Source organism: Salmo salar, chromosome ssa15 (genome assembly GCF_905237065.1).
Source record: "Salmo salar chromosome ssa15, Ssal_v3.1, whole genome shotgun sequence".
Taxonomy (NCBI): domain Eukaryota; kingdom Metazoa; phylum Chordata; class Actinopteri; order Salmoniformes; family Salmonidae; genus Salmo; species Salmo salar.
The window spans coordinates 41183062-41207729 of record NC_059456.1 but is presented as its reverse complement, the minus strand read 5'-3'; the positions used below and the strand labels follow the sequence as shown (position 1 = coordinate 41207729).

Below are 24668 nucleotides of genomic sequence, written 5' to 3'. Positions count from 1 at the left end.
CTTAATTGCCATGATTCTGGGTGCCAGTCTTCAAAGGCGCCAGCCCTTTGAGATTGTCCCCTCCTTAAACGTGCTTACGCTCGTTTTTACGCTCTATGTAACCACGGCGAGGTCGCTGAAAAAGTTCCACACTGCTAAGGCGGCGTGCTGAGCAGTGTGGACGCAACGTTCAGCCTTCGAAATACAACATTTCGACGCATTTAACGCTTTCTTTTGTTTGAAAATAACATAATTTGTATTAGTTTTAACATAGTCATTTTTCAAGGATTTTTTTTTTGCTCGTGCATCCTCATTTGCATTTGGCCAGCGTGTTTCTCGCGGGCAAGCATTGCGGAACGGAAGCATCCATCTGACCAAAAAGCTGATTATTTCTTTCCATAATTTAATCAAAAATTGCGTTCATTTTGCACAATTAAAGTATTGACATTTTTTATTAAAAAAAAATGGCAACCCTGATTTTAGAAGATGGGACCACCTTCAAGGGACGCCTTTTCGGGGCAAATGCGTCGGTATCTGGTGAAGTTGGTAAGTCGTATTTTATGAGAAGGTATATTAGCCCATTGATTTGCAACATCTCTCTAACTAGCTCATTTTAATATAATGACACCCTTGTTTATATTCAGACTGATCGCTATATGTTACCCACAAAGTCTAATTTGATAGGTAAAAGCAGCTCTTCACCCAACCGTCTTCGGTGTTTCGCGCGAAATGTTCAAGTTTGCCCTGTGGTGCATTCTTTACTGCAGAACATACTATTTGACGAGTTGGCACGTGGTCCCTGTTTTTTTGCGCAATGATGTGACATTAAGATTGTATCCTGTATTTTAAACCTCTTATTCAGAAATTTGAATTACACCCAACAGTTAAGCTATTGTCTGTGAATGGTGCTGGACCATCTGACGTAAAAGAATATGGGACAGTTTGATGAAGAAGCTTTAAATAAGGGTTAGAATCCATGTATGCCACATGATTGCGCAAATCACAGGGCCCTACGATGACCTATTGACTCCTTCCTTCATCCCTATTTCGGTCCGTGGCGCAACTCGGTTTGACCTATTTATGAACATGTTTCGCCATTGCCCTATAAAGTATTTGTTGCTGTACCATGTCCCATACATTGTAATGGATATGTATCTAGCATCCATTTACATTGTAAGATCCATTTCCTTCTTTAGAATTACTGAAAGATTGGCTAATTAGATGTTATACTCCCCTACAAATTAAGTTTAGTTTAGCCAATAAGGGTTTTGATTAATTAAATGGAGCGCAGTGCAAATGTCGAAAGTTCCAGTATCATTACCTTTCTCAATGTGCCAATCCTGAAATGTAGCACTTTTCACTGATTTACACTTTGCTATGAAAACTGGAACTTGACATGATGATTGTTTATTTTCCAGTGTTCCAGACAGGCATGGTGGGCTACCCAGAGGCCCTGACTGACCCGTCCTACAGGTGTCAGATCCTCACCCTCACCTACCCTCTGCAGGGCAACTATGGCATACCCCAGGATGAGGAGGGGGACTTTGGACTCAGCAAGGTGGGTGGAGTTGGTTGTTTGGACACTAACAGAAATAATGGGTGGAGAAAATAAATATATTGATCCCAAGTGCCTGTTTGACCAATGTTCTATTCTGTTTTCCCCTCAGTGGTTTGAGTCTTCTAAGATCCACGCTGCAGCCCTCATCGTCGGAGAGGTCTCCCAGAACCCCAGCCACTGGAGCTCAGCCATGTCTCTGGACCAGTGGCTCAAAGAGCAGGGCATCCCCGGCCTAGAGGGTCAGTAGCGTTATCATTCTAAACATCCTAGTACTGTATCAAATGTCTGAATCTGTTTTGATGTGGTGCTGTTTACTGTAGTGTCTACAATCGAGGTTGTAGTTGATGCGCTTGCTGTGATACTGTAGGAGTTGACACCCGCAGTCTGACCAAGAAGATCCGTGAGAAGGGAACCATGCTGGGGAAGCTCGTTGTAGACGGAACCCTGGAAGCCAACGTTCCATTTGACAACCCTGACCAGAGGAACCTGGTCAAGGAGGTGTCCATGAAGGTAAGGCAGTGCTGTGTTTTAAGTTTGGTCCGGTCACACCTTTTTGTGTTTAGATCCTAAAACTTCCTCAATCGAATGCCAGTGGTTTTGTGTGGATTACATAACGCTGATCACGTTCCAAGTCTGTGAAAAGTCCAATGTTTTGTCTCTCACCACAGTAGATAAGCAGAGTCTTATCAGAACGAATACGTGCCTTGTCTGTCTGTGTTGAGCAGGTGCCCCTGGTGTTCAACCCCAGTGGTACTGTCAGGATCACAGCTGTAGACTGTGGCATTAAGTACAACCAGATCCGCTGCCTGTGTCAGAGAGGGGCCTGTGTCACCGTGGTGCCCTGGGATCACCCACTGGACAGCACAGGTTAGTCACAGCACTGGGTTTCATATACGATTCACAGAGACACTGTACCATCACTCCCTGTTCCCTTGTTTTCCCTCTTCTCTCACCTGCCTTGATCTTTACCTTGGAGCTTCTGACCTGCAAAGTTGCGTTTCAGCCATTCGATTATGAAGTTCTATTGCATGTGCAATAGTTAGTATTGTAATATTTGTTGTGGCTATGCTGACAAAGATGTGGTCCTTTCCAGATTTTGATGGGCTATTCATAAGCAACGGCCCTGGGGACCCCCAGTTCTGTAAGGAGACCATAAACAACGTGAGGAAGGTGGTGTGTGTGGATAACCCCAAGCCTGTGTTTGGTATCTGCCTGGGCCACCAGCTTCTCTCCCTCGTCATCGGCGCAAAAACCTACAAAATGAAGTTAGTACAGGGTAGTAAATCTTAGTTGTGATTGGTGTCACTCTCTCTCTCTGCCTCCTCGGCTCTTAAGTTCTGCTTATTTTGTTTGTTTTGCTTCAAAGAGGACAGCCAGTGGTGGTGCTGGCTGTTGGTGCTGTTATTTGGCCTCCTCCCTCAATGTCAGTGCTTCCCAGGGCCCCTCTTTATTTATCTGGGAGCATTCTGGTGTGAAATAAGCTTTTCTGCTTAGCGCAGCAGTCTGGATGCAGCCTAGTGCATTGCTGAGGTGCTGGAAAGGCCTGGTTTGTTTTGGTAAGACTCCTGGGATTGTTACTTTGTTAGCGTTCTGTTTGTCCAAGGCCAGATGAGATGCCAGCTTCCTTTTGTCCCTCTGGAATGTTTGGCCATGCAGCTGTACAGTCAGTGGGTGGAAACAGAACAGTTCACAGGGTTAATAGCAAGACCTTTGCAGTGTTCAGGTGTCAAGTAAGGATTCTGTGAAAATATAGGCCATTAAAGAAGAGAATTAGACTAAAACAACTGTCTGTTTTTAGGTATGGAAATCGTGGCCATAACCAGCCCTGCATCCACAAGGGCACGGATCGCTGTTTCATCACTTCTCAGAACCATGGCTTTGCTGTGGACCCCCTCACCTTGCCTCAGGGCTGGGATGTGCTCTTCACCAACGCCAATGACCAGACCAGTGAGGGCATTGTGCACAACACCAAACACCTATTCAGGTACAACTACGAACTCTTGTGCTGCTTCCAGCCTTTCAACTTGTTTCATTGGAAAAAATGGTAGTCAACAAAATTACCCTCCAAGATACAGGAAATTGATAACCAGATATTCTTTTACCTGTGTCATTTCAGTGTCCAGTTCCACCCAGAGCACATGGCAGGCCCCACTGACCTGGTCAGTCTATTTGATGTGTTTCTGGACACGGTTAGAGACCACAAGGAGGGCAAGAGTGGCAAACCAGGTTAGATGTGCGTTCATCTCCTCAACCCTTCTTACCTCTGTATTCCAGTTGTAGGCTATAGTAACGGCCCCCTCTCCCTCCCTGCAGTGAAGCAGAGACTGACGGAGCACCTGACCTACCCTGGGTCTCCCAAGCCGGAAGAGTTTGTTCGGCCACGCAAGGTCCTGATCCTGGGCTCTGGGGGCCTCTCCATCGGACAGGCTGGGGAGTTTGATTACTCTGGCTCTCAGGTGAGACAAACTGCCAACGCCAGTGAAGACAAACAGCAAATGCCATGAGCCGTATATTTCTATGTTGGTTCTCTCTAATTTAACAGTACTTGAACTAATCAGACAGTCGTCTATGTCCACCCCTCCAAGGCCATAAAAGCATTGAAGGAGGAGAACATTCAGACTGTGCTCATCAACCCCAACATCGCCACGGTTCAGACCTCCAAGGGACTGGCTGACAAGGTTTACTTCCTACCTCTCACCCCGGAGTACGTCACTGAGGTAAGGAAGGACATTGCTCCCTGAGCCACCCTCCAGTCATTTCAGATGAGTCCTCCACAAGCAGAGCGTGTGCATTAAAACTCTCATACTCAGAACTGATAGTAGAGAAGGAGCCTGTTTGTCCCACAAGTTGTCATTGATATTTGGTCATTCAGTCAAGGCGTGAGAACTGACCATCTGCCAAATTTCCTCTGTCCAGGTGATAAAGAATGAGCGTCCAGACGGGGTCCTCCTGACCTTCGGGGGGCAGACTGCTCTGAACTGCGGGGTGGAGCTGACCAAAAGGGGTGTCCTGGAGAAGTATGCGGTGCGTGTGCTGGGGACGCCAGTGGCCTCCATCGAGATGACTGAGGACAGGAAGATCTTTGTGGAGAAGATGGAGGAGATCAATGAACACGTGGCGCCCAGCGAGGCTGCTCTGTCTGTGGAGCAGGTAAGGAGAGGGGCTTGGGACAATGTCTCACTCCCTCACACACACATTGACCCATACTGAAGCTATACTATTATTTTCTTGATTGTCACTTTATTCGTGGATTAGAACCATCTTAATGTTTGACTACTGTGGGCTTTTGCTGTGTATTTTATTCTGTGTTGTAGGCGGTGGCTGCTGCAGAGCGTCTAGGCTACCCTGTCCTGGTGCGCGCTGCCTTTGCCCTGGGCGGACTGGGCTCTGGCTTCGCCAATAACAGTGAGGAGTTGACTTCTCTGGTGACCTCTGCCTTCGCCCACACCTCCCAGGTCCTAGTGGACAAGTCCCTGAAGGGCTGGAAGGAGATCGAGTATGAAGTGGTCAGAGACGCCTACGACAACTGTATCACCGTGAGTAGAGGGACGACACTATGCATGTGACTGTATTAAGGATCATTTTGAGAAAGTAATATATTTTCGAATGTATACTATGTAAGTACCATGTTATTATGCATTTGACTGTATTACAGCTATAGATTATACATCGTAGTTCAAGTGTGAAGCTTCCTTATCAATGGAGACGTGAGATCGAATGTGATTAAAGTGTGTGTGTGTGTGTGTGCGCGCATCTGTGCTGTAGGTATGTAACATGGAGAACATTGACCCTCTGGGTATCCACACTGGGGAGTCCATCGTGGTGGCGCCCAGTCAGACGCTCAACGACTATGAGTACAACATGTTGAGGGACACTGCCATCAAGGTCATCAGACACCTGGGCATCGTGGGAGAGTGTAACATCCAGTACGCCCTCAACCCGGAGTCTGAGCAGGTAATGGGCCATACTGACGTTGTGAATCATTTTCTGAGAGTTTCTACTAGTGTTAAACCTCTGAAACATGTTCTGATATTTTTACAATAATGTTTATACTGTGTAGCAATCTAAATGGGTGTTTCTGTGCTGCAGTACTACATCATTGAGGTGAATGCCCGTCTGTCTCGGAGCTCAGCTCTGGCCAGTAAAGCTACAGGATATCCCCTGGCCTATGTGGCTGCCAAGCTGGGACTGGGCATCCCTCTACCTGTCCTCAAGTGAGTTTGGATTAAAGAGGTTAAGAATTTAATTTGGGTATTTATCTACTAATACCAAGGTTCTAACTGGTCATGGTAATGATTCTGGTCTTGTCCAGGAACTCTGTGACCAACCAGACCACGGCTAACTTTGAGCCCAGTCTGGACTACTGTGTGGTGAAGGTCCCTCGCTGGGATCTCAGCAAGTTCCTCCGTGTCAGCACCAAGATAGGCAGCTCCATGAAGAGCGTGGGTAAGAGGACGAGCACGGATGTGTTTTATTAATCTGATTTGGGAGCAGCACAGTGCCTTATATCTATAGAGGCAGATGATTCTACCACTTAGCGGCATTGCAGGTTTACACACTAAGGTTTTCGTTGATTAATCTACTTTGTCTGTGACCTTGTAGGAGAGGTGATGGCCATTGGCCGCAGCTTTGAGGAGGCCTTCCAGAAGGCTCTGCGGATGGTGGATGAGAACTGTGTGGGCTTTGACCACACCATCAAACCAGTGTCTGACGAGGTAAGCTCAGTCAGCACATTTTTCCCTGGCTTTTCCCCTCCTGGCTTCCTTTTTATGTGAACCGTTCTGACATGACTCTGTCCTTTGGTCTTACAGGAGCTGCAGACCCCAACAGACAAGCGTATCTTTGTGCTGGCAGCTGCTCTGAGGGCGGGCTACACAGTGGACCGCCTGTACGACCTGACCAAGATCGACCGCTGGTTCCTCCACAAGATGAAGAACATCGCGGACCATGAGAAGGTGCTGGAGTCGTACAACCAGGACGAGAGTGCCATGCCTCTGGAGGTGATGAGGAAAGCCAAGCAGCTGGGCTTCTCAGACAAACAGATCGCCCTGGCTGTGCAGAGGTACGGTACTGTGTTGTCAGAACGGTAGCCTGCTATTCGCACGCGTTTCAAAACATTAATAGTTGAGTCTGTTACATGAAGAAAATCTCATAGAACCTCTACAAAGTGAGATGATCAAGGTTGCTGTTGACTAAACTTGACTTGATTCTTCAGTGATGATACGATGGCGAGTCGGAACGGGACGCAGCGGGTCTCTGGGGATCACTGGGTCAGGGTCATGTTCTAGGTTCAGTTCCCTTAAGCATCGTGTTATTCAGTTGACAACATCGAGGCATTTGTCTGAGAAGGGTTTGATTGATTTGAAATGTCTGGTTTTTTAAATGAACTTGTCTGACCTTTGACCCTGCATCTCTCTCCAGCACGGAGCTGGCGATGAGGAAGCTGCGACATGATTGGAGCATCTTGCCGGTGGTGAAGCAGATCGACACTGTGGCAGCAGAGTGGCCAGCCCAGACCAACTACCTGTACCTGACCTATAATGGTACAGAGAGCGACCTGGGCTTCAGCGAGCCCCATGTAATGGTGATCGGCTCCGGCGTTTACCGCATTGGCAGCAGTGTGGAGTTTGACTGGTGTGCTGTGGGCTGCATTATGGAACTCAGGAAGGTATGACTATTTATACTTTTTACGGAAGAGCTCTTTTTGTTATTATTATTATTATGTTGATATTGTCATGATTTGCTGTGTGTCCCCCCCCCCCCAGATGGGCTATAAAACCATCATGGTGAACTATAACCCAGAGACTGTCAGCACAGACTACGACATGTGCGACCGCCTCTACTTCGATGAGATCTCTTTTGAGGTAAGAGTGCTCGGCTGATGGCATGGTCCTAACTCACTCCAAACATTTTATTTTGTAGTTTTTCTTCATACAATATATAGCAATCACCAACATTCAAAGGTCCTAACTTACTTGATCTAATGCTTTTATCTCATAAACAAAGGACCTCAACACCTTCATCAACCCCTATTTAATGCATGGTATTATGCATGAACATGTCTCCTCCCTTCCTCCAGGTTGTTATGGACATCTATGAGATGGAGAACCCAGAGGGAGTGATCCTGTCCATGGGGGGCCAGCTGCCCAACAACATCGCCATGTCCCTCCACAGGCAGCAGTGTCGCATCCTGGGCACCTCCCCGGAGTTCATCGACTCTGCTGAGAACAGGTTCAAGTTCTCCCGCATGCTGGACACCATCGGCATCAGCCAGCCCCTGTGGAAGGAACTCACAGCGATTGAGGTAAGCACAGAACACTGCTTCCAATCTGTTTGGATTTCAAACCAGTAATGAAGAGGTTAAATGTCTTGGTTGTTGATGAGCAGTGCTATTTTGATCAAGTTAGATGGAAATTGTGAATTTGATGTAATATTGTATCCACCCAGTCAGCCATGAAGTTCTGTGAGACCGTGGGCTACCCGTGTCTGGTGCGTCCCTCCTACGTTTTGAGCGGAGCAGCCATGAATGTGGCGTACACAGACAGCGACCTGGAGAAGTACCTGAGCAGCGCTGTGGCCGTGTCCAAGGAATACCCTGTGGTAATCTCCAAATTCATCCAGGAGGCCAAGGTATGACTCGGTAAATGCGTGACTTCACAGATTGCAATGCCCTACTGCTTTGTCATTAAAGGGATAATTCAATGAAATATAAATTACATTTAATTTTCGATTTGTAAAAAAGCAGAGTACCTTTTTAAATATCCAGTGAGCCTCTAGTTTGGACCTGACCGGTGTCTGTTTCAGGAGATAGACGTGGACGCGGTGGCGTGTGACGGTGTGGTGATGGCCATCGCCGTGTCAGAGCATGTGGAGAACGCTGGGGTGCACTCTGGGGACGCCACCCTGGTTACGCCCGCCCAGGATATCAACCAGAAGACCATGGAGCGCATCAAGGTGATCGTCCACGCCATCGGTCAGGAGCTGCAGGTCACCGGGCCCTTCAACCTGCAACTCATCGCTAAGGTAGTCTTTCTAAAGGACGTTTTGGAGTTTCAAATCAGAGGTTGACGATCAATAACAAGTCAAACCGATAATCAACCACAACGAGTCAATCAAGATTTCTGATACCTGCGGGATTTCCAATGGCTGGCCACCTGTTGCTTTTAATTGCAACGAGTGTGTTTTCTGGACAGGATGACCAGCTGAAGGTGATCGAGTGCAACGTCCGAGTCTCCCGCTCCTTCCCGTTCGTCTCGAAGACACTGGGAGTGGATCTGGTCGCCCTGGCAACGCGTGTCATCATGGGAGAAGAGGTGGAGCCTGTGGGCCTGATGAAAGGAGTGGGCATCGTGGGCGTCAAGGTAACAGAGCAGACAAGTCTAAAACAACCATTAAATACCCAACTTTTAATTACCTCCACTGGTGATATTCAACTATAGTCTGACGGGGTTCAGATTTGAATAAAGGGGCTAGACATATTTTCTCTTAAAACCAGTATAAAAAAACAAACAATGCACAAACACTTATCTTAAAGCACTTTTATTAAAATTAAATGTTGCAAAAAGTTCATTTTAAGTGCTTTAAGATTAGCCTAGTTCAGTGCAAACAATTGTTTAAATAATAAACACATTTGTACTTATAACACAGTTGACCTGCATCACATTCATTCATTTCTACTTTCCTGTCTGTTTTACTTGCATAGCTTAATCTTTAGTTTTTATTTACACATAGGAAACCTCTTATGGATGGCTTATCTCAGTTGACCAGAATCACATTATTTTCAATTTCATTATTGTTTTTACACACAAACGTTTTATGCATGGCATATGTCAGTCTCTCTCCGCCGCATCAGTAGAGAACTGGTCCTATAACCAACTGCACCACCTCTGTGGGGACAAACTAAATAAAATCTTGTTGCAAAGTTAGCTTTCCGTTTATCTAAAAACTCGGACATCATGGGAGTCATTTGTAGGCTACTGACGACGGAATGTAGTTGTGTAGGGCAATGGCCTGTTTTGGTTTGGGCTCAAATCAGAGGAGACAATTACTTTTCTTAACATGATTGGCTTTTTAAATTATTTTTATCCTCCTCCTGTAGTCCCAAATTAAGTCCCTTCAATTGATTTGAAGACGCCACTAAAAAACAAACCTATGACACGAACTCCTCATAATGCCTGTGTTGGCTTTCTTGTTGCGGAGAAAAGCCACCATCTGCCTAAGCTTACATAGGCTGCTCTCTTGAGAGCACTATTATCCTTGCTTAGCCACCGAACATCATTATGTAAAAGTAGATCATGATGCTCAGTAGACTACGAAACAAGCAATGTTGCAGGCTAGATGTTAATCAGATTAAGTTTATGATAGCCATAACTGAGTCAATGTTTTTCTCTTCTTTTTTTTTTTGCTCGCTGCTGAGTTAAGCACAAAGCATGTTCTAGTATATCTTCTTTGGGATTGGTGTCCCTTCCACGGGATGGTTGAGCGAACGTAGTCTAATGCGATTAGCATGAGGTTGTAAGTAACAAGAGTTTCCCTGGACATGGACATATCTGATATTGGCAGAAAGCTTAAATTCTTGATAATCTAACTGCACTGTCCAATTTACAGTGAAAGAATACCATGATATTGTTTGAGAGTGCACAGTTTTGAACAAAGTTATTAATAAACAAATTAGGCATATTTGGGCAGTCTTGATACAAAATGTTGAACAGAAATGCAATGGTTCATTGGATCAGTCTAAAACTGCACATACGCTGCCGTCTAGTGGCCAAAATCTAAATTGCACCTAGGCTGGAATAATACATTATGGCCTTTCTCTTGCTTTTCAAAGATGATGGATAAAAAAAAAATTGTTTCTTTATATTATCTTTTACCAGATCTAATGTGTTATTCTCCTACATTCCTTTCACATTTCCACAAACTTCAGAGTTTCCTTTAAAATGGTACCAAGAATATGCATATCCTTACTTCAGGGCCTGAGCTACATGCAGTTAGATTTGGGTATGTCATTTTAGGCAAATGGATAAAGGGGGCGGATCCTTAGAGGATATCATACAGTGAAGGAGCCGATAGGCGGGCAGACAGACCCTGTGCTTGTTAGCAGCTCAGTTCGGCTGTTTCTGGGATGTTTGGTGATTGACAGCACTTTATGGGCGCGACAACCGGCTCGCAGGCCGCCAGTTGAATAGTCTTTACTTACACGAACAACCTCCATATGTTTAAAGTGTCTCTCTCTCAGGTCCCCCAGTTCTCGTTCTCTCGTCTGGCCGGGGCTGATGTGGTTCTGGGGGTAGAAATGACCAGCACTGGGGAGGTGGCCTGCTTTGGAGAGAACAGATACGAGGCCTATCTGAAGGCCATGCTCAGCACAGGCTTCAAGATCCCCAAGAAGAACATTTTGCTCTCCATCGGCAGTTATAAGGTGACTACAATGAGATATGTATGCATCTATAGCTAATTTTCATGGAAATTCATTTTGAGGCTAGCGCTACATAAATGTTCCTTGTTTGTTTCTAGAACAAGAGTGAGCTACTGCCTACTGTACAGGCTCTGGAGAGTCTAGGCTATGATTTGTATGCCAGTCTGGGGACCGCTGACTTCTACACTGAGCATGGAGTCAAGGTACATCAAATCTAGCCTAAGTGGGCGTGTATCCACTTCTCAACAAAGTATATTTAAAAAAAAAAAATCCCCTTCACATGATTTCCAGGAAAGATTTGACAATTTTCAGTTCACATTTTCTATTTACTTCCTGAATTAAACTGAAGCCCCTCACCCTTCAGGTGATGGCAGTGGACTGGCCGTTTGAGGAAGAGGAGAGCGACTGCCCCAACAAGGACAAGCAGAGGAACATCTTGGAATACCTGGAGGACCACCACTTTGACATGGTCATCAACCTCTCCATGAGGAACTCTGGAGGCCGACGCCTCTCCTCCTTTGTAACCAAAGGTTACCGCACCCGCCGCATGGCCATCGACTACTCAGTCCCCCTCATCATTGACATCAAGTGCACCAAGCTATTTTTCCAGGTAGATTCGTTTTTTTATTTAACCAGGTAGGCCAGTTGAGAACAAGTTCTCATTTACAACTGCGACCTGGCCAAGATAAAGCAAAGCAGTGCGACAAAAACAACAACACAAAGTTACACATAAACAAACGCCGTCAATAACACAATAGAAAAATATATGTACGGTGTGTGCAAATGTAGAGGGGTAAGGCAATAAATAGGCCAGAGGCAAAATAATTACAATTTAGCATCAACATGTGCAGATGATGATGATGTACAAGTAGAGATACTGGGGTGAAAAAGAGCAAAAAGATAAATGACAACATCGGGATGAGGTAGTTTGGTGTGATGTTAGTCACAGATTATTATTTTTTTTGCGCTAGCGATGATTGATTGCGACTATCCTGATTGAATTGTGTGCTGCTGGGATTTGTAGGCGCTGCGTCTGGTTGGAGGCTTTCCGCCCGTCAAGACTCACGTGGACTGTATGACGTCACAGAAGTTGATTCGCCTGCCTGGTAAGCAGTAAAGCACCTTAAGATTGGGCTGTGACTAAAAAAGGCTGTTAACTTAAAATACAATGCCCCTGCTTTCTTCCTGTATTCAGGCAATACATGATGGCTACTTCAGTCAAGCTGTGGAACTGCAGGGTTTCTGAACCGTTGTAATTCTGTCCCCTGTGCCAGGTCTGATAGATGTGCACGTCCACCTGCGGGAGCCGGGTGCCACTCACAAGGAGGACTTCTCCTCGGGCACAGCGGCTGCCCTAGCAGGGGGCGTCACCATGGTGTGTGCTATGCCCAACACGGCACCCGCCATCATCGACCTCAGCTCTCTCACCATGGTCCAGAAGGTAATGAGAGCATACATGGTCATTTAAGACATTCGCCACTGAATATTACAAATAACTATGTTTCAGACATGAAATGATGCCTATTATAAAAAAATTGACCAATGCAGTACTTAAAGGTTTACTCACTCACTGTTGATCCAATGTTTTGTCCGCTCAGCTTGCCAAGGCAGGGTGTCGCTGTGACTATGCCCTCTATGTCGGGGCGGCTTTAGACAATGCTTCCGTCTTACCCTCCATCGCCAACTCCGTCGCTGGGCTGAAGATGTATCTGAACGATACCTACTCCACTCTGAAGATGGACAATGTCTCAGTTTGGATGGAGGTAGGAGACTAATCAGCTGACTGAATGACGTCCTTCATTGATGTCATTCGCCAGTGTTTCTGTTGATCTGAGCAGTGCTTTCTCTTTCTGTGAACTAGCACTTTGAGAAATGGCCCAAGCACCTACCAATCGTGGCTCACGCAGAGAAGCAGACGGTGGCAGCCATCTTGATGGTGGCACAGCTCTACCAGAGAGCTGTTCATATCTGCCACGTGGCCAAGAAGGAGGAGGTAAGATCATGGAACGCCTGGAACATCATGCATACAGATGGAGCACTGTTTTGGCTTTGTGTGGCCCATTCATAGTCTCCAGAGGGAATGAGGTGTCAACCAAGGCGTACAGTAACCTTTTAGTTGTATTTTTTTGGAAGGAGTCATTTCCGATTCCTTTCATTTAAGATCAACTGCGAGAACACAGCAGTAGCTACAAGACAAAGGATATAGCGCTGCTCATATGTTCTAAGATAAGACTTTGCCTACAGAAATGTGATCTATGCCATTGAAATGATTCATTATGAGCCAGAAACAGACCAGACCAGGATAGTATGTAATGAATTTGCTGCGTAATGGTTGACATCTATTCCATCCTTCCCTTCCCCAGATTCTGATCATCCGGGTGGCCAAGCAGAAAGGCATCCAGGTGACGTGTGAGGTGGCGCCCCATCACCTCTTCCTGTGTGAGGAGAACGTGGCGGACATCGGGGACGGCCGGGCGCAGGTACGCCCCATGCTGGGAACCCGGGAGGACATGGAGGCCCTCTGGGAAAACATGGACATCATTGACTGCTTCGCAACCGACCACGGTGAGGAGGGCTACATTAACCCCTACCTTCAACATACTGCTTCAGTTTTTTTTTATACTCAACTTGTAACTATGTTGACATACAGAAATATTATCAAGGCTGTTGTATGTTTTGGCTAACAGCCCCCCATTCAGTGGAGGAGAAGAACTCTGAGAAGCCCCCTCCAGGCTACCCTGGCCTGGAGACCATGATGCCCCTCCTCCTCACCGCCGTCAGCGACGGGCGCCTCACCGTCGACGATATCATCAAGCGCTTGTACGACAACCCCCGCAAGATCTTCTCCCTGCCCGCACAGGACAACACTTATGTAGAGGTAGCTACAGACACACGGCAGTACATGTTTTTCCATGTATATTGGGCAACATGGCAAGAATTTATTCTCCTTGGGTTACCACATTGAAATACAAAGAGGGGTTGAAGGGACTGGCTTTTCAAGACAATTCTTGATGTCTAAAGACCTGCTGTCTCCCACCAGGTGGACCTGGAGCAGGAGTGGGTTATCCCCAAACACATGCAGTTCACCAAGTCCAAGTGGACGCCTTTCGAAGGCATGAAGGTGAAGGGCAAGGTCCGCAGAGTGGTTCTCAGAGGAGAGGTGGCCTACATCGACGGACAGGTGCTGGTCCCTCCTGGTTATGGAGAGGATGTGAAGACTTGGCCTGCACCCATCCCCACTCAGCCCCCTGAGCCGGTGAAAGAAGTCCAACAGGTACAGTCCCACCCATTTCCGTTCCGCCCTTTCACATAAGTGTGATGCTATTCAACCTACAGTTATATGTGATGTAGCATGCTAGCAGGCATTGGCTGTGACAGGCATTGGCTATTGTGTGTCTGTGGCAGACCCCAGAGCACCCCCGGCTGACCTCGCCGTGTGAGGGCATCCGTACCCGCGCCCCGAGCCCTCGCCGCTCCGCTGGGGATGGCCGCTACATGCTCCCACCCCGTATCCACAGGTCATCTGACCCAGGCGTTACACCAGGTACTACAACTCCCACAACCCCTTCTCTCCCCCCAGAGCCTGGTTGTCACTTAACTGAAGTTGCCTCAATAGTTTCTTACACAGCTGAGCGCCTGCTTGTTGTGGCAAAGTGCTTTGTGAATGTCTGTTTCAATAAATTGGATATTCACTGTGTCCATCTACAGGTTTTAGGACAATACACACAAAATGGCGCTTGGATTTTGTTGGTAAACCTTTTAGTCTGCATCTATGAACCTACTGATCATGTGATTTAAGCGCACTGTATATAAAGTGTTTTCTGATAAAGCAAATCGTTTGAGTCTCTACTGTAGGCAGCATGGTCAATTAGTACTAAGAGGAGTACATTTTATTATTTTTAAATGAGGTCTAAATAAACTCAGCAAAAAAAAGAAACGTCCCATTTTCAGGACCCTGTTTTTCAAAGAATTCGTTAAAATTCAAATAACTTCACAGATCTTCATTGTAAAGGGTTTAAACACTGTTCCCCATGCTTGTTCAATGAACCATAAACAATTAATGAACATGCACCTGTGGAACGGTTGTTAAGACACTAATAGCTTACAGACGGTAGGCAATTAAGGTCACAGTTATGAAAACTTAGGACACTAAAGAGGCCTTTCTACTGACTCTGAAAAACACCAAAAGAAAGATGCCCAGGGTCCCTGCTCATCAGCGTGAACATGCCTTAGGCATGCTGCAACAAGGTGAGGACTGCAGATGTGGCCAGGGCAATAAATTGCAATGTCTGTACTGTGAGATGCCTGAGACAGGACGGACAGCTGATCGTCCTTGCCGTGGCAGACAACGTGTAACACCTGCACAGGATCAGTACGTCTCAACATCACACCTGCAGGACAGGTACAGGATGGCAACAACTGCCTGAGTTACACCAGGAACGCACAATCCCTCCATCAGTGCTCAGACTGTCCGCAATAGGCTGAGAGGCTAGACTGAGGGCTTGTAGGCCTGTTATAAGGCAGGTCCTCACCAGACATCACCGGCAACAACGTTGCCTATGGGCACAAACCAACTGTCGCTGGACCAGACAGGACTGGTAAAAAGTGCTCTTCACTGATGAGTCGCGGTTTTGCCTCACCAGGGGTGATGGTCGGATTCGCGTTTATCGTCAAAGGAATGAGCGTTACACCGAGGCCTGTACTCTGGAGCGGGATCGATTTGGAGGTGGAGGGTCCGTCATGGTCTAGGGCAGTGTGTCACAGCATCATCGGGCTGAGCTTGTCATTGCAGGCAATCTCAATGCTGTCCGTTACAGGGAAGACATCCTCCTCCCTCATGTGGTGCCTTTCCTCCAGGCTCATCCTGACATGACCCTCCAGTATGACAATGCCACCAGCCATACTGCTCGTTCTGTTCGTGAATTCCTGCAAGACAGGAATGTCGGTGTTCTGCCATGACCAGCGAAGAGCCCGGATCTCAATCCCATTAAGCACATCTGGGAACTGTTGGATCGGAGGATGAAGGCTAGGGCCATCCCCCCCCCCAGAAATGTCCGGGAACTTGCAGGTGCCTTGGTGGAAGAGTGGGTTAACATCTCACAGCAAGAACTGGCAAATCTGGTGTAGTCCATGAGATGCACTGTAGTACTTCATGCAGCTGGTGGCCACACCAGATACTGACTGTTACTTTTTATTTTGACCCCCCCCCCCTTTGTTCAGGGACACATTATTCAATTTCTGTTAGTCATGTGTCTGTGGAACTTGTTCAGTTTGTCTCAGTTGTTGAATCTTGTCATGTTCATTCAAATATTTACACATGTTAAGTTTGCAGAAAATAAATGCAGTTGACAGTGAGAGGACGTTTCTTTTTTTGCTGTGTTTATATTGGTCAACCTACAGCTCTCTGATGCTGAAGATCTTTTAGTCGGCCATTTGCTATGCTCTTTCTTCACCCGTTACCAAGACTGTTCAATCACAGCCACTATCGGATGATTTTAGTTTGAAATTAATGATGAGTTGTTGATTAACGTTTGATTCACGTCACTGTCTTTGTAAGAAATAATGGCTGGATGAAATTATGCTCAATGCCACAATCGCAAACGTATTAATAACCCAAATGATATTAGTGTTTCATGTCAGTATACTGGCTAACCGCTATAGTATTGTCTAAATGACCGTAGTTTTGTATCGTCTCTAACACTTTTGTGTTCTAACTCTGTCATGATATTCTAAACAGCTGAAGATTCAAGGGAAAGAGCATTAAGAAGAGCATTTGAAGAAGATTTAAAAGAAGGTTTGACGCTTGTTTTAGCGCAGCTCTGCTGTTACGCCTAACACTAACCTCTTGCCTAGATGTGCCATCTTTGGGGCTGTTTGGTGTAATTCTGGCAATGCATTCCAGAATTACACCACATGGAGTTGCTTTGGTGAACACTTGCATTGCATTGCATGATTGGTTGTAGAGATGCTAGAGAGGTTGTAATTTACATTCCTTCCCATTAGTTGCTGCACTATCCATGTCGCTTTGCTTGGAGTGGACTGCTTTCCTAACGCTTGGACCATTTCGAAAGGGACAAACTTGCTTTGAAATATGGCGTAATCAGTGCTTTTGTTGGTCGCGCGTCAGGAAATAGAAACGACTGCAGTCCTTTTAAAAGATGCTGCTGAACTAATGAATATTAACACACGTTAGATTTCTCCTGTGGTATTTGAAGTGTTTGCTGTTTCTCTGTCCCCAGAGATGGCCCCCGTAGCTGGGGATGGCTCCAGCCATCCCCCTCCCCTGGCCAGGGTCCTGTCCCCCCGGACTGAGGCAGGGTTGGGAGTAGCGGCAGGGCAGCCTCAGACCCTGACCCACCTTCAGACCTCCCCCCTACTCCACCCCCTAGTGGGACAACACATCCTCTCTGTCAGGCAGTTCAGCAAGGAACAGGTACTCCACATAAATGGCCAGGGAAAGATTTACTGAAGAACATGTGCTTTTACATTTATGAAAACTGATATTAAAATGAATGTCAATTGTAAAATATTTTGTCTAATATATTTTTCGTTATGGTGGACCCCAGTAAGACTAGCTGTTGCTAATGGGGATCCTAATACAGCGAATGGAGAAAACAAATCTAAAATTTGTATCTATTTCAGATTTCTCACTTGTTTAACGTGGCCCATACGCTTCGCCTGATGATTCAGAAAGAGAGAACCCTGGACATCCTGAAGGTAAAGAGTCCTTTCAAACTCTAATGTAAAGAACAACAGTGCGGTAATACTTAAGGATGTACCGATTTTACTGATACACATCGGTCCCTGGTTCAAATTTGGGGGGGAAATGACTGCATTGGTCTGCGGACCCCAAACCGATCCAAATGTAGCATGCATCGGTCAGGAAATCGACACAAACATTCAGAATCGCTGATTCACACATTAGCTTTACTCATATTTAGTGCTGTGGCAATTTCGTCAGCCGGTTATTGTCATGCAAAAGTCTGCCATTAATTTACATAAACATGTTTAGCATCTCCAGGCTTCCACGCATGCAAGCCATTAATGCGTGCCTTTGGAATTACATACATTATTTTGTTGATTAATTACATTTTAATATACACATCACAATAAACCCATTATTTATGTTAGTCCGGTCTAAAGAAACATTATGTAATGAAGAAAATGCATTACTGTAGAACAGTATAAGAGTTGGCCTACTGTAGGTCTATGTTATCTGGCTATGCTCCATGCTATAGGCGCTAGACTTGTTCATTTAGCTGACAAGATGTGCTGAAGTTCTGTGCCATTGTTTTATGATTTTATAGTAAGAAGAATTTAATTTGGCTGAATAAAATAAAGGATATTTTTTTCCCCATTTAGAGAACCACTTCATATGTGCAGTTGCTATCTTGAGCATGAAAGTGATCATTTGAAACAGGTCCTATTAGATTTAGAGTTATTTGGCGACTTCAGTTGTGAAAGATAGTCTTAGAAATCTAAGGTTTGTGTATTTATATATATTTATATATATATTTTTTATTTATTTATATTAGGCTGCATGGTGCGACTAGGCTATTGATCTCAGAAGGTAGCAAAAAAGCTTGTTCTCTGTTCCTTGCCTCAGGCTGCACAGCTGTTCTCAAGGGATTGTATTTTCACTCATCAGACTATATTCTCAATTTAATCTTGTCTGTACTATGTAAAATTTGATTTAGACTGTCCCGTTTTCAAATAGGAGCATGTGCTTAATACGAGCAGCTGAGAAATAAATATTAGAGCTCTTATTTCATTCCAAGCATCAACCACTTTTAAGGAACATGCTCTCACTGCCCCAACGGGTGATATTCCACCCAAACTCTGTATTACGAGGATATTTCAAATCAAATACAAAGCCTACAATTAGTGACTAACTGTAAGCCGCCCTGCACAATCAATGAACCAACCGCATCGCCTAGGGCTTTACGTTCTCTCCCAGACTCATTGATAGACATTTTGGAGCGTAGCATAAAGTAACCGGTACGTCCAGTATGGGTAATACAGTCCACACTCAATGGTGATTCCTTACACTTGTTTAATTTTGGAGTATGGGCTAGACCAATTATGTAGCAAAGACCTCTTAAATCAGTTTTGTTTATCTGCCATACCTATGTGGTAGGTTATGTGTTTAACATTTTCATTCAGTTTTTTGGTTGGGGTTTGGGCTCATAAGCCTATGCAGAAGCTCTAATAAGCATATGGGTGTTTTTGAATTAATCATCACCTTTAGAAATTGCTGTCCATTTCGTTGTTAGGCTTTGAAACAACATCCACCATGTTTTACACCGTTTCAACCTGCAACCTGATCTGTGAGGTGAGGGTTTTAATTTTTTTAATTTTTTTTTTTAAACTACGATAGGGCGACTGTTTGATTTTCGTTGCCAGAGGTTAGAGGGACAATAGAGCCCTGAGTACCAGCATTAGGACCTGATGACCGTTAGCATGTTGGGGACCACCAAAGCATGTCCAGAGTGCATAAAAGGAAATTACCATGAATTTTACTGTGGTTATAATACGGTCACTGCAACAGCCGTACTCATCTCTTTTTACCTTCATCAACATACCTCATCTTTTGTGTGTCCTCTCCTTCAGTGTTGAACTAAGCATGTACGTTGCCTTCAGAAAGTATTCACACCAGTTTTTCGCATTTTGTTGTTACAGCCTGAATTTAAAATGGATTAATTTTAGGGTTTTTTTTGTCACTGGCCTACACACAATGCCCCATGTCATCAAAGTGGAATGTCATTTTTGAAATGTTTACTAATTAATGAAATGAAACTGAACTGTCTTGAGTCCATAAGTATTCAACTCCTTCAGGGGTAAAAATGTGCTTAACTAGTCATAAGTTGCATGGACTCACTCTGTGAAATAAGTGATTTTTGAATGACTTCATCCATCTCTGTACCCTACACATACAGTTATCTGTAAGGTCAAGCAGCGAATTTCAAACACAGATTCAGCCATAAAGACAAGGGAGATTTTCCAATGCCTTGCAAAGAATGGTACCTATTGGTAGACGGGTACACTTTTTTTTAAATTTAATTTTATTTAAAAAAAAAAATTTAAGCAGGCATTGAATATCCCTTTGAGCATGGTAAAGTCATTAATTACACTTTGGATGGTGTAACCCAGTCACTACAAAGATACAGGCGTCCTTCGTAACGCAGTTGTTGGAGAGGAAGGAAACTGCTCAGGGATTTCACCATGAGGCCAAGGGTGACTTTAAAACGGTTTGAGTTTATTGGTTGTGATAGAACTGAGGATGAATCCACAACACTGTAGTTACTCCACAACACTAACCTAATTGACAGAATGAAAAGGAAGCCTGTACAGAATTAAAAAAAAATCAGAAACATGCATCCAGTTTGCAACAAGGCACTAAAGGTAATACTGCAAAAAATTAGGCAAAACGATTCACATTTTAACCTGAATACAAAGTGTTATTTTGGGGCAAATATTACACATTGAGTACCATTCCATATTTTCAAGCATAAGAGGAAAACCTGGTTAACTGCTTTCAACCCGACACTGGGAGATTTAATTCACCTTTCAGCAGGACAATAACCTACAACACAAGGCCAAATATACACTGGAGTTGCTTACCAAGAAGACAGTGAATGTTCTTGAGTGGCAGAGTTACAGTTTGGACTTGAATCTACTTGAAAATCTATGGCAAGGCATGAAAATGGTTGTCTAGCAATGATCAACAACCAATTTGACAGAGCTTGAAGAATTTTGAAAAGACTAATGGGCAAATGCTTACCAATCCAGGTGTGGAAAAAGCTCTTTCAGACTTACCCAGAAAGACTCGAAGCTGTAATTGCTGCCAAAGGTGCTTCTACAAAGTATTGTCAGGGGTATGTGAACTTCTGTAAATGAGAGATTTCTGTATTTCACTTTCAATAAATTAGCAAACATGTATAAAAAATTATCATAATTTACTATCAACGTATACGGGACGCGCTTTAGCACAGCTTGAAACGAAAAAGGGGAAATCGGGTGCTCGGCTGAGGGACTTGAAAATCGGAGCCTTGAAGGCAATTCATCCCGAAAACGTAAGCCTATTGTTTGCTAGTCCCGTCAATAAATACATTGGATTTATGCAGCAACGGTGCTCCTTTTTCTTTATTCTTTCAGATAGTCACCGGGTGAAGTATTCTGGGGTAAGGAATGTTTTTTTTTTTAGGTTTTCACTGTCATTATGGGGTATTGTGTGTAGATGGGTGAAAGAGAGATTGGTTTAATCAATTTTGAATTCAGGCTGTAATGTGGAATAAGTCAAGGGCTATGAATACTTTCTGAAGGCACTGTGACAGTCATTGATCTTCAAGTCATTTTGAATGCCAAACAACCCCAGGGAATATCAGTAGCTTAGTCAAACTGCCCTGCTTTGCACGCTGACCACCGTGAGGTAGGTGGCCTGTTCCTGATCTTTCACATCTGCGCGGCACCGTCCGCATTCAAATGCTAAATTAGCTTGTGATATTAGGCTTTATTTTAAGTGACAACTTATGTAATTTGCTAGGTTATCTATGTGCTGTTGGTATTGGTGTTTTACCTGAATAGAAGTAGGCTACCAGAGACGACTAGCTGTAAGCTTCCTGCTGAATGGGGCTTTCAATAGATTTTCAGGTTCACCATATTTTTAGATAATTTCATAATGACAGCAATCACTTTGCGAGGTGCACTGCATGGCCAAAGCGGGAGAAAGGAAGCTCATCAAAGTGGTCAAAATCATTCGATTTTCAGATGGGGATGAATGCCAAAGTTGTGGTGTGTGTGTGTAGTGTACAAAATATGATGAACAAGTGATGTCAAAGGATCATAGCTTTCATCTGGTCAGTCTACATTAGCGGTTCATACACTTAATCTGCAAAAATGATGAGTTAACTACTGCTTGGTGTTTTCAGAACCAAAGTGGGGGGGGACAAAAACAGGCTGCACCCCACCCACCCCCTTAACTGGTAGATGCCTAGTATCTCTTATGGCTCAGATCAGGTGTCTACGTAGTACATACACTATAGACATACGTTATTTACACACACGAGCTCCATCAGCAGCTGATTTTAGAATGGAAAATGTGTGTTTATGCAACAAATGTTAGTGCATCGACTTGTTCTCTAATCAACTCGTTTCAAACTAAAACGTATCGGAGCCCATGTATCTAGATGGGTATCGAATCGTCTTGAAAGGGAAATGTGTACATCCCTAGTAATACTCAGACAAGCTGTGATTTGTCACAGTAGAAATTGCAGGAGAGAAACTAATTTCAGAGAAGCCAGTTGGGCCGTTCCATAAAGCCCACTGTTGTCACCCAGGGTTTGAGTCATCAGCAGGACCTCAGCAGGAAGCATGACTAAGTTCTGATTTCGCTCTTCGTTCTCTCGTCCTTGGAGTGAGATGAGCCATCGCCCTTCAGATGAAACACACAGGAGCAGGTGTGCTGTTTTAAAAATAACAAAACTACCAGTCCTATTCGAAATGACATCACATGGTACTTGACATTAAATCCAGACAACGATACAAGCAACACCTGCCACCTGTTTGTCTATGCCTAAAGATCACATAGAACTAGTTTTGCCACTCGGGTCAGTAAATCTCTGTTGTAAGAATATGGAAATGCTGTGTGCCCTGAAATGCCTGAATGCTGAGCTCAGAGAAATGTTGTACACTAGTCTGTTATTTGTCTTAGACCCCTCTGTGTGTTACTCTCTCAGGGTAAGGTGATGGCGTCCATGTTCTACGAGGTCAGCACGCGCACCAGCAGCTCGTTTGCGGCGGCCATGCAGCGTCTGGGCGGCTCTGTGGTCCATTTCTGCGAGGCCACCTCCTCGTCGCAGAAGGGTGAATCTCTGGCCGACTCGGTCCAGACCATGAGCTGCTATGCTGACGTCCTGGTGCTCCGACACCCCATGCCAGGGGCTGTAGAGGTGAGCAGCGGTGTCGATTTGCCATGTTACAACTTCACTTAAACTTGCCCCGTCATGTTCATTAGGCAAGATGTTCTGAGAACACTTTGGAGCAACAGAGGTGGTACCACCTAAACACGTCTCTTGTATCAGTTATTGAGTGAGAAGCTGCACTTGCTGTATCTGACATGTTTATCGCCACCTGTAGTCTGCAGCGAGGCATTGCCGGAAGCCAGTGATCAACGCTGGGGATGGGGTCGGGGAGCACCCCACTCAGGCCCTGCTGGATGTGTTCACCATCAGAGAGGAGCTGGGCACGGTCAACGGCATGACGGTGAGACGAGCCCTCAAACCTCTGCTTTTTATGTTCTGACAGTGTTTTTATATGAAACGGAACTGTAAGATCTGGAACCTGACTGGGTTTTTTCATTTCTAATCAGCCGCTCCTTGGTGACAGCACCCCTGCCTGGTAAGTTAACATAGCCAATGTCCTGACTGGTCTGTCTCTGTAGATCACCATGGTAGGAGACCTGAAGCACGGACGCACTGTGCATTCACTGGCCAGGCTGCTCACCCAGTACAGGATCACACTGCGCTACGTTGCCCCAAAGAACCTGCACATGCCCTCCGAGATCATCGACTTTGTGGCCTCCAAAGGCATCAAGCAGGTGGGTGGATCACAAGGGCCATTTTGTGGGAGAACAGATGTCTCTGAATCAAAAATGTCAATGGCACAGACTTCTAGTATGTAGGTGTCCTTTTCGCATGGTATGCACTACATAAAGCACTAAACTATGTCCTTGTGGCTGTGCAGGAAGAGTTTGAGAGCATCGAGGAGGCACTGCCTGACACTGACGTGCTCTACATTACCAGGATCCAGAAGGAGAGGTTTTCCTCAGAGGAAGAGTACAAAGCGGTAAGGATGGGATGGGGTTTCACTAACCTGTGAGGCTGGCCTTAGTGTTTGATCAGTGCTAAAGGACTTTTGTTTTCATCCAGTGCTTCGGTCAGTTCATCCTTACCCCACACATCATGACTGGAGCCAAGAGGAAGATGGTGGTGATGCATCCTCTACCGAGAGTCAATGAGATCAGGTATGGCTGTTCCCCTAGATTACAATGCATCGCTCTTCATTATATCTCATTTGATTCACTAATGTTTGCAAATTCTGGTTAATGAATTAAGTGGGGTGATTTAGCGTCATGTTTACTTTCTCTCTTGCAGTGCGGAAGTGGACACAGATCCTCGTGCTGCCTATTTCCGGCAGGCTGAGAACGGCATGTATATCCGCATGGCCCTCCTGGCCACAGTGATGGGTAGATGAGGTGTGTGTGTGTGTATATAGTGGACACGACACTGTTAGGACCGCAAAACCAACCGGGACCAATTGAGAAATCAATAATAATCAAATTGCTCCAACAGTCAATACAGTCATGTTTGGTGTGTACTCTTGAACCCTGTTTTTTTTTCTCCACCTCCCAGATTGAATTAGTATTGTCAGTTAACAACAATTACGGTTTTGACTGTTACATGTATTGTTTCATCATTCTGAGTACAATTTGAGAAACATGTTTCATAGAACCAATATCAATATGTAGTTTATAGAAGTTTATTTCTGTGTCGCTGTTGACTGGAGTCATCTGTGGTTTTATTGTATGGGGAAATGGAATACATACTGCTCATCAGAAGGTGGACCCATTGCAGAACATCCTTTTTATGCAGGAGAATTGTTATGCTGATTGTGCTTTATAAATAATATAATAAAATGTCAACACTTTCAAGGGTT

At 45.0% G+C, this 24668-nt stretch overlaps 1 protein-coding gene and 1 pseudogene across 4 annotated transcripts; both read left to right on the top strand.

Moving 5' to 3' along the window:
- Positions 1-115: 115 nt before the first annotated feature.
- LOC106571444 (CAD protein) lies at positions 116-24659 on the top strand. Of its 4 annotated transcripts, XM_014144558.2 has the most exons (44): positions 116-525; positions 1398-1537; positions 1647-1776; positions 1905-2047; positions 2263-2404; positions 2631-2802; positions 3336-3521; positions 3654-3763; positions 3851-3993; positions 4123-4254; positions 4454-4687; positions 4852-5073; positions 5303-5491; positions 5627-5751; positions 5850-5983; positions 6140-6252; positions 6349-6599; positions 6959-7205; positions 7303-7401; positions 7617-7841; positions 7985-8167; positions 8342-8560; positions 8731-8898; positions 10776-10958; positions 11054-11158; positions 11320-11565; positions 11980-12061; positions 12230-12396; positions 12554-12718; positions 12817-12948; positions 13319-13520; positions 13643-13833; positions 13996-14229; positions 14361-14499; positions 14664-14705; positions 16693-16749; positions 17195-17388; positions 17598-17672; positions 22691-22903; positions 23091-23216; positions 23395-23550; positions 23697-23798; positions 23882-23976; positions 24107-24659. In XM_014144558.2, the coding sequence occupies exons 1-44, from the start codon at positions 444-446 to the stop codon at positions 24204-24206; spliced, it is 6795 nt and encodes a 2264-aa protein (XP_014000033.1). In that variant the 5' UTR covers positions 116-443; the 3' UTR covers positions 24207-24659. The 4 variants fall into 4 exon arrangements, with proteins under 4 accessions (XP_014000033.1, XP_014000034.1, XP_014000035.1 ...); XM_014144559.2 differs by lacking the exon at positions 14664-14705; XM_014144560.2 differs by lacking the exon at positions 16693-16749.
- LOC123727527 (uncharacterized) lies at positions 6747-6887 on the top strand (annotated as a pseudogene).
- Positions 24660-24668: the final 9 nt, after the last annotated feature.